At 37.4% G+C, this 9,668-nt stretch overlaps 2 protein-coding genes across 5 annotated transcripts in view; one reads left to right on the top strand and one right to left on the bottom strand.

The window, feature by feature from the left end:
* Positions 1-3,135, top strand: part of LOC107690150 (serine protease HTRA2, mitochondrial-like) — a 4,991-nt gene extending 1,856 nt beyond the window's left edge. The window contains exons 4-9 of the mRNA XM_016488387.1: positions 1,435-1,629; positions 1,730-1,762; positions 1,976-2,084; positions 2,159-2,228; positions 2,314-2,409; positions 2,488-3,135. Coding sequence (XP_016343873.1) covers positions 1,435-1,629; positions 1,730-1,762; positions 1,976-2,084; positions 2,159-2,228; positions 2,314-2,409; positions 2,488-2,653 — 669 coding nt within the window. The 3' untranslated portion in view covers positions 2,654-3,135. The remainder of the gene's footprint in view (positions 1-1,434; positions 1,630-1,729; positions 1,763-1,975; positions 2,085-2,158; positions 2,229-2,313; positions 2,410-2,487) is intronic.
* A 782-nt stretch (positions 3,136-3,917) lies between these two features.
* LOC107690148 (lysyl oxidase homolog 3-like) overlaps positions 3,918-9,668 on the bottom strand; it is a 20,738-nt gene continuing 14,987 nt past the window's right edge. For all 4 annotated transcript variants that reach the window (XM_016488383.1, XM_016488385.1, XM_016488386.1 and 1 more), the window contains 6 exons: positions 9,355-9,514; positions 7,550-7,793; positions 5,399-5,514; positions 5,172-5,308; positions 4,966-5,077; positions 3,918-4,646 (listed from right to left, as the gene is read on the bottom strand). In XM_016488383.1, coding sequence (XP_016343869.1) covers positions 4,573-4,646; positions 4,966-5,077; positions 5,172-5,308; positions 5,399-5,514; positions 7,550-7,793; positions 9,355-9,514 — 843 coding nt within the window. In that variant the 3' untranslated portion in view covers positions 3,918-4,572. The remainder of the gene's footprint in view (positions 4,647-4,965; positions 5,078-5,171; positions 5,309-5,398; positions 5,515-7,549; positions 7,794-9,354; positions 9,515-9,668) is intronic.

Genomic DNA, 9,668 nt, shown 5'->3' with positions numbered 1-9,668 from the left:
GATGAGCATGAACGGTATACGAGTGGAGCGACTGAGCGGAGCGCACACGCATAGAGCGGGATAATACGCAGAGCGTCACACCACGTGGAAGTAAATCCTGAGCGGTGAACTAATTTTCGGCAGCCGGAATTTCAGTGCCATCTCTAATTATTGGCGACATTAGAAATGGATATTATATAATATTTGAACATTTTAGCAATTTAAAAATATTAAAAAAGGATTTTTTACACGGCACCCCTGCTCTCGACAGGTGGCACCCCGGTTGGGAAACACTGCTTTAATGTACTACTGTTTAGAAGTTTGGGGTGATATATATTTAGAATTTGAAAGATGTAAATATTCAGCAGGGATGCATTAAATTTATCACAAGTGACAGTAAAGACACTTACAACGTAACAAAAGATTTCTGTCTCAAATAAATGTTGTTCTTTTCACTTTCTATTCATCAAATAATCCTGAAAAAAAGTGTGTCATGGTTTACACAAAAATTCTATGCAGCAAAAACTGTTTTCAACATGGATAATAAAAAGAAATGTTTCTTTAGCACCTAATCAGTATATTAAATCATTTCTGAAGGATCATGTGACACTGAAGACTGGAGTAGACTGGCTGCTGAAAATTCAGCTTTGCCTTCACAGGAATAAATAACATTTTAACATTTATTAATATAGAAAACAATTATTTTAAATTCTAATATTTCACAATATTTTGATATTAACACATAAGAGGCCCCAAACTTTTTAGTTAAGTTGACTTAACTTTTAAAAACACATCTCTTCCATCTTTAGCTGACCCTCTAACTCTAGCACTCTCTATTTTAATTCTAATTCTATTCTTTAAAAAAACAACAAAAACCTGCCCCTTTTAGATATAACTGCTTGTTTTCTTTAAAAAAAAAACTAACACTAGCTTCTCTATTCTTTTTGTATTCTATCTATTTGTTTTCTTTTTATTTATTATACAATTAACAAAAAGCTAAAAAAAATGCCTCTAACACTAGCTTGCTCTATTCTTTTTCTATTCTATCTGTTTCGTTTTTATTTATTATATAATAAAAAAAAAACCTTGCTACATGCACTAAGCTAACTTTTCATAGCACTTGCATATCATTGCTCATTAACAAAAAGCTAAAAAAATGCCTCTAACACTAGCTTGCTCTATTCTTTTTCTATTCTATCTGTTTCGTTTTTATTTATTATATAATAAAAAAAAAACCTTGCTACATGCACTAAGCTAACTTTTCATAGCACTTGCATATCATTGCTCTTATGTTGATTTTGATTGCTTCCATTGTCCTTATTTGTAAGTCGCTTTGGATAAAAGCGTCTGCTAAATGACTAAATGTAAATGTTAATGTGTGTGTACATATAATATGTACTCGTACAAATGTTGCATGTCTCCATTCTGTTCTCTTCCCTCCTCGTCTCATCCCAGCATCCCCTCCCAACGCTGCGTCTCGGCCAGTCGTCTGATGTGCGTCAGGGTGAGTTCGTGGTTGCCATGGGGAGCCCTTTCTCTCTTAAAAACACAATCACATCTGGAATCGTCAGTTCTGCCCAGAGAGGAAGTAGAGAACTGGGCCTGTCCAACTCCAACATTGACTACATCCAGACTGATGCTACCATAGATGTAAGGGCACAGGAAACGACATTAGAGAATTTGGGTATTACTGCTTGTTCATTTCATTTATCAGATAACTCATATATTGCATCACATTTCTATTTTACAGTTTGGAAATTCAGGAGGTCCCCTTATAAACCTGGTGAGTCACTGACTGACATTTACACAACATACCGCTAGTACATTTTGGTTTTAGAAACAAGGAAGTTGAGGTGTTTAATTTTGCAGGTCAAATTTAATTTATAGGTCATTTGACTTATTTGTCTACCTGATCAATCTATCTGAGAACCTGCTGATTGGTCACGTGATGTAATGCATGTGATATGAACTAACATGTGATGTTTGTAACTTTCAGGATGGTGAGGTCATCGGCATTAATACCATGAAAGTGACTGCAGGGATTTCCTTCGCCATTCCCTCAGACAGAGTCCGCATCTTCCTTGAGCGTGCGGCAGACAAACAGAGTAAGAATGACCCTTGACCTTCTCATTCTTGTTAGTGACATCATTTGTATTGAGTGTGAATCGGCTGTTTTCAGAGTCCTGGTTTGGAGAATCAGGATCAAAACGGCGTTACATTGGAGTGATGATGCTGACTTTGACCCCCAGGTGCCTATCTGTGTTTTAATAACAGACCCTAAATGTGTGTGAGATGGTCACTGTATTTTTTTTTTAATGGTTTTTGCCCTCTCAGTATAATAGAAGAGCTGAAGACGCGTGACATGTCCTTCCCTGATGTTTCTCATGGAGTTCTCATCCACCGTGTTATTATAGGATCTCCCGCCAATAGGTAAGCAGCACTGCTCTCACCCCCATGTTGATAGAGGCCTCCTATTGTCGATGTCATTTCCTGTTTTCTGTTTCACAGAGCTGGAGTGAAACCAGGAGATGTTATTGTTGAGATAAACGGGTCAAAGGTGAACTCGTCAGAGGAGATCTATAACGCTGTGAGAACAAGCGACAGCATAAACGTGGTGGTCCGGCGGGGGGCCGACCTCCTCATGCTGCACATGACCCCTGAACACACGGAGTGACGTCCCATGAAGCTTACGCATATAAATAAGAGAGCAATAAATGGTTCGGCTGAGTGAGAAATGAGAAGCGAAAGATTATTTGAATAATTATTATAGTTGGAGATAATCGTTGGAGAGTTTCAAGAAGGTAATAGGGCTGAACAGTATAGTAGCAAAGCTGGACGCTTGTGTAGTCAAAATGTTATAATTGTGCAGTTTGTGCACTTTTTTTTGGAAGTGTATGAATCAGTGTGGATGATTCTGAGCATTACACTGGATAAATATCAGTGTGTCCTCTCAAACTACACTGTATCAATATTGTTTTTGAAGGAATACATCTAAATATTTGTGCGAAACACAGTTTATCATGAGATGAATGAACATTTGGCTGCCATAATAAAAGTGGGTGCTCTTATTCCAACATTGCAGATTTTTTGTATTCAATGTATTTTAATACATTTTACAAACCGCTGTGACTTCACAATAAAACATTGGAATATCAACGTTTTTGGATCATTATATATTCACAGTGCTTTCAGAAAATATGACCAAGTACACTTTCAAAATTAATATCATTGCGTTAAGCCTTCCACAAACTAGACTACATGATTTTTCAGAAGTCGTGTGATTGCTGTTCTTTGCATGTTACACAACTGTCCGTCATAAGCCGTGTCAGTTCCGGTCGAAACACATTTCACACTGCAGCCTGCAGGACTTGGATCACAGACAAGTCTATTTAAAGGAATAGTTCACCCAAATATGAAAACGTTGCCATCATTTACTCACCTTCAAGTTGTTCCAAACCTGTAAGTTTCTTTCTTCTGTTGAACACGAAGATATTTTGAAGAATGTTGGTAACCAAACAGTTGCTGGTAGCCTTTGGCTTCCATAGTATTGTTTTCCATACTATGGAAGTCAATGGCTACCAGCAACAACCGCACTTTATACTCATTTAGCCCTGATTTCCCCCTCGCCAACAGTTGAAGATTGCAGACAAAAGCCCAGAATTGGAGGCAAATCTGTACTTGTGCATGACGAATGCTATTTTTTGATTTTCAAATAATTCAGATTGCAGTGCAGTTGCTAGGGTTTTCAGGGTGGTTGCTATGCATTACTAGAACAAAATAAAATGAAGACAATAAAAAACTAAGGCACTGTAGCTGTTTTGGCTTTATGAGTCTTAAGCAGAGGCCTTTGTAATGTAACGAGTCATGACTGATCATTTATTATTACCATTTATTTGTTTAATGGCTCATGAAACTTGAAATACTTGAAATGATTTGAATTACAACTTTAAATAACACTTTATTTTTCATCTTTAACAGAGTTGCATGTGACATGAAATATTTTACTGTAGCTGAACACATGAATGCATAACCAGTTCAGTAAAAAGACAAATCTAGGACAGCGTGTAAAAACGCAGCACTGAAGATTTAACAAGTCATACATGAAAGAGCGTTTGAAAATAAAATAGGAGTTGAGTCAGAGCTTTGAAGCATAACGTACATTCACACTTTGCAACAGCTTTTAAACACGAATGCTCATCTGGAGTACAAAACATTCAAGTATTTTTAACTCACAGAGACAGCAGCACACGAGCTGTGTGATGCATCGACAAGGCTTTTTAAACCTTTCAGAAAATAAGCACCTGATTGCACTGTAAACACATACAGCAGGCTGTAATACTGTTCATTTACATCTAATCTTCACACTACTCAAGCCAGACTCAGTAGCCCAGAGTGTTTTTTGGAGTTCTGTTTTCATACAAAATTATAGGTAATGTCAATACAGCTATACTCTTGGTGTAAAAACTTTGGATACTGTAGATTTTAGGATTTCTGTAATTGCAATGTGAGAAGTTAATTAGTTTATGGCTGGTTTGAATGAATAAATATTTGACTCTGGATTAACCTACATATTAAGATTGTCTCAATATGCTATTATGAGATCTGGTTGTTAAGTTGTCCAGGGTATTTCTCAAACTTCTTCTCAGCTTCCTCACTGAAAGCATCACCTGAAATAAAGACAAGGGAAAATAAATCTTTCAGTATTTGACATTCAATTAAAGCACTTTTCCAATAAGACAATAAGAGTAAGACAATATTCAGAATAGCATATTACCCTGATATACTCTTACTATTTTTGCAGTATATAATATGTGAACTAAAATGGTATTTGGACTGGAGTTGTGTAGGATCATTGTGATGTTTTTATCAGCTGTTTTGACTCTCATTCTGACGGCACCCATTCACTGGTGAGCAAGTGATGTAATGCTAAATTTCTCCAAGCTCATCTACAACTTTTCACTTTAAGGCTTTGTATTCGTCTCTCACCAATATGGCAGTTATGGACCCAGATCCTGTGCCCATCATATTTGCAGTTACATTTCATGGCATTGTTTGTGAAGTCACTCTCAGCAACCTCATAGTTAGGATTTATCACAACCTGGAAAGAAGTGAAAACAAGTCTAAATACTTTTAAATCAACAGAATACATGTTTTTGGTGACTGGGGACAATGATCTGCACCCATTCTCTGACCTGAAGGATATAATTTCCTGGTTTGACATCAGTAATATCGATCCACTGGCAATCAATGTCATGACGATACAAATCCCAGCATCCCACTGTGATGCCCTGCTCACCAAAGTTAGCACACTCATATCTCTTGGAAACACCTAGAATAAATACAGATATTTACACAAGTGAAAATATGTCTAAGTAAACAGAGCTGACTGTAAGTGTGTATTTGGATGAGTGTGATTTACCCTCGTCACAATCTGTGTCCTCCAGGCAGAAGCTGGCTTTGTGTCCTTCTGCCACTTTAGTGCCATTGGCAGACATCAGGTCATAGTGTGTGAAGATGTCCATGCTATGATAATGCCTGTGGAGTCACACACACACACACACACACACACACATAACAAATCCCATCAAAACTGAGTGAAAAAAAAAATCAGCTAGAAAAGCAGTATAGACTAAGGGTCTTCAAACTATGGTCAATAGATGCCACAAAACATTAGAGAGAAAAACATTAAACCCCTCAAAACACTGGTTAAACAATTTATTTGTTCTTGAAATGTTGTGATTTTTTTTCTCATTTAGGGTCATGAATGTGCATGCAAATAAACCATGTCTGCATTTGTGATCGGAGAAATGACAATCAACAAGCGTTACTCTACACTGCTCAACTATTGCAAAACTCGCGTTTGAATCGTCAGTGGCAAATTCTTTAAATATGAAAACATACTTACAGTCTGTGAGTCAGAACAGCCGGCATTGTAGTCTACTCTTCCAGGATCAGGAAACAGTCCTCCATAAAATGTGCTGCACACATCTGAATATTTGGGTTGAACTGTTCTGGAACAGTGTTGTAAATACAACTTAACCACTGATTTCTAGACATGTCGAAACACAGCGTCACACACGGCGGCCTTGAGTGAGGAACGGCCGGCGGGCTTGAGAACGGCACGGCCGGCGGATTTGACGAAGGAGCATCCGGCGTACTTGCGGCAACCACATGTGATGTCCACGGTGAAAGCCGATCCGGCGATCCACAGCGCAAAGCTGTTGCATTTCCTCAGCGACCAGCACAGATCAGCTCTAGGCATGATGAAGCGGATATCGTTCTCTTTTGGAAGACCAAACAAAGTAGTTTCGCTTTCACAACGAAACACACAGCGTCTTCACGACATGGCGGCGGCAACAACAATACTACAGCGAGAATCAAAGTTACGCTTTCTTTCTTTGAGTGAACATTTCACACATAACACTCGTTATGCAAATCTTCCCACATCGTGACGTAGATATGTGAGGGCGTGTTAGAACGAGCCGTTTTAGGTAGACGTGGTTGACTCTTAACTTTTATAAAGAATATCTCTTTGGATTTGAGACTTTAGTCTTTGCAACTTTACAGATCTTCTTTATGCACCAAGAGCTTGTAACACTCCAAAGAAAAAGGAAAAACTGAAATCATATGACCCCTCTAACACATGGACGTGTTTTGGAAAGACTATATACATTTACACTGGTTACATCAATTGTGTTGGGGTCAAAATTACTCCCCATTGGTTTCCATGCAATTCACCAAAAAGCTACACTGAAAAACAGTAAAGAGTTGAAAAACTTTTATTGTAGCTTGTCAAAGACTAAACTATGAAGATTCATCCAATGAATTAAATTATCCAAGGAAAATCCACTGTTCTTCATCTATTTAAGCTTCACAGTCAAAATTAGATGTTAGATTTTTGGATATCAATTACTATTCTGTTGTAACACTGAAAAAGGCAGATGCTATTTACACCAATTACAAATATCAATAAATACTATTTAATGTTACATACTATTTATACTTAGATGTGGCACGTCAGTGTGCAAATAGGGAAATGTCAAAGAAATGTTTTTATTTTGTTTCTGTGCAGCTAATTTTGAGTCAACCCTTATGAAAATGAACCATGATTTTATAGTAGTAAAAGTGTAGTTACCATCATGTATTTTTGGCGTATTAAGTAGCATTTGTAAAACCACAGTTTTACTACAAATACCATGATTAATCTATGGTTAGTGTAGCAAAACCATGGTTAATTTGTGGTTACCTTGGTTTAACTATAGTAACTATGGATTTTTTTATTTATTTGTGGTAAAACCATGGTTAATTTTTGTACGGGAAACTTACCTCTAAAACAAAGGTAGGAACCATTTTTGCAACACAATAGGAGTTCATAATTTCTTATATTTAATTTTTTTTAGTCTCTGACCAGCTACAGTAGAGGTTTTCTGTTTTTACATTAGTTTTGATTTTTGGTGAACTGCACGAAAACCAGTGGGGGTCAATTTGACCAGCAACACAAAAAGTGTACCCAGATTTTCAACACAACAGGAATGACAATTATTTAAATTCTTTTTAACAGTATGGTTACCCGTGACATGCGTGCCAGACCCATGAGTGACGGCCTGCTTTAGGTCTGAAGTCAGCCCGTCCGATGTTGTGTATCTGTGAGGAGAAGCGGAGCAGGCGGCGGTGACCGTAAGGCCAGTTAGCTTTAGCGGCGCTCTTGGACAGACAGTCCTCCTCTGCTGCACAGTACAGCATGTGTAACGGCCGGTCCTCTATATACGTCGTCTGCTGCACTAGCGGTGCATTCAGCACTAGATCAGATGCAGCTGGGGAAATAAAATTGTACATTTTAAGATCAAGCTAAAAAAATATGCAAAAACCTTGAAACCGCATGCTGGAAATGTAAAATGAAAGTTCAAAGAAAAATATAGCCTTGGTCCAAGAATTTGATTTAGATTTTTGTTTCTATTTTGACTGCATGTTGGTCACTGAACTGGATGTCTGAGGTTTTAATGTCTGAACAAACAGTTTTGCTCAACGCACAACAGTTGAGAAAATGATAAGTTGTCTCATACATAATCCAGACAGGTGTAAGTCATTTGAAGTCAAGCCTTTGCCATGTGAGGTTCACTAATTACAGACCAGTGCTCAGAGAAAGATAAACAGCAGACTGACCACAGCTCTAGATCTACCATCAGCAGCAGACTGACCGTCTGAGAGGTGAGAATTCCAGCCATCTATAAACATATTATGAATAACTCTTGCAAAACAGTCAGTTTTGACTCTTATACTGTTTGACTGAACTAGACTCTGGACTAGATTCTAAATATGGTATTGCTTTTATACAGCAGTTCTATAAACAAGTTAATACTGAGTGACCTACATTTTAAACACAATATTGCCAATTAGCTGCTTCCCAATTCACAAACTTATGCACTACTATATGCCATTTTAGTATAAATAGTGGGAGTAGTGTATTCACACTTAAAATTCCAAAAAGAAAGAGTGCAAATGCTTGGATGACACACTTGATTAACAGAAAAAAATGAAGTGTGGAAGTGTTGTACAATAGAGGGAAGAGTACATATTGTATAGTATAAGTGCATAGTGTTTAGGGCATCATTTGGGATATAACTTTTGTCTATTTTTTTCCAGAGCCAACAAAAATAGTTCCAAACAAAGCCCAAGCAAAATGAATGTGCATTTCTGAGCACAGCACAGTGAATGAGGGTTTTTAAACAAATCAGTTAAGTTAATGTTTCAGTGACTCACTCATAAAGAAGGTTACTGTTACTGTACTACATTTGCTGAAGAACCTACTTTGAAATCTTTTAAAAAAGTATGTTTTATATAGTACGAATGTAGATAGTATAAATTAAATTTGAATGACAACATGACAACACTTAGTCCCATGGTCTTATGGTATTGTAAAGTGTCCATTGGATCTCGCCAGAAGTAGTACATCATGCATGTATTGTTCGCCTACTGTTTTATTAATACTATGAATTTGGGCACAACTACTCTTTTCACATATACTATATAGTAGCTTTTCACATCTAATATATAGTAGGTTCATAGGCACATTCAGATGCAGAGAGTCACTTCCTGAATTAGTCAGTACTGTTAACCTAATCAGTTGAATAAATGATTCAGTGACTCACTTATAAAGACAGTCACTTTTGTAAACATAACCTGCAAAGGTCTCACTGAAAAATCCCTATCATTAATACAAAGACTGACAGTCTATCTGAAAGGCGCAAACACTGGCAGAGTGCTACAATCAGTGAAAAGTCCTAGTGCTGTTGAACTAAATACAAGCTTAATATCAAACAATCAAATTCGAGGTATTCTTTATATCTATGTGTGCATATGTGTAAGGTTACTCACTTTCTGAGCAGATAACTCCTGCAGAGAACCGCGCTGCTGCTTTCTGGCAGCTGACCGTTCTGTGGTGTTGGCACTGGCTGAGAGACATCTCATCTCCTGTACATTTCACTCCACTCATAACCATCTCTGTCACATTACTGCTGTCCCAATACCATGTTTCCTTAGCAAACACGCAACACAAACAAACACAGACAGATGGTGATTTACAGTTTACTATGAAGAGATTGTCAGTCACATTCCATTTTGAAATGCTATTTTTATAACTACTTAAAGATTGTAAAGCATTAAGCATCTAACACTTGAAGACCAGGTCA

The sequence above is a fragment of the Sinocyclocheilus anshuiensis genome, unplaced genomic scaffold (genome assembly GCF_001515605.1).
Source record: "Sinocyclocheilus anshuiensis isolate Anshui unplaced genomic scaffold, SAMN03320099.WGS_v1.1 scaffold1581, whole genome shotgun sequence".
Lineage (NCBI taxonomy): Eukaryota > Metazoa > Chordata > Actinopteri > Cypriniformes > Cyprinidae > Sinocyclocheilus > Sinocyclocheilus anshuiensis.
Note: the sequence above shows the minus strand (reverse complement) of the source record. Positions and strands in the feature narration are given on the sequence as shown.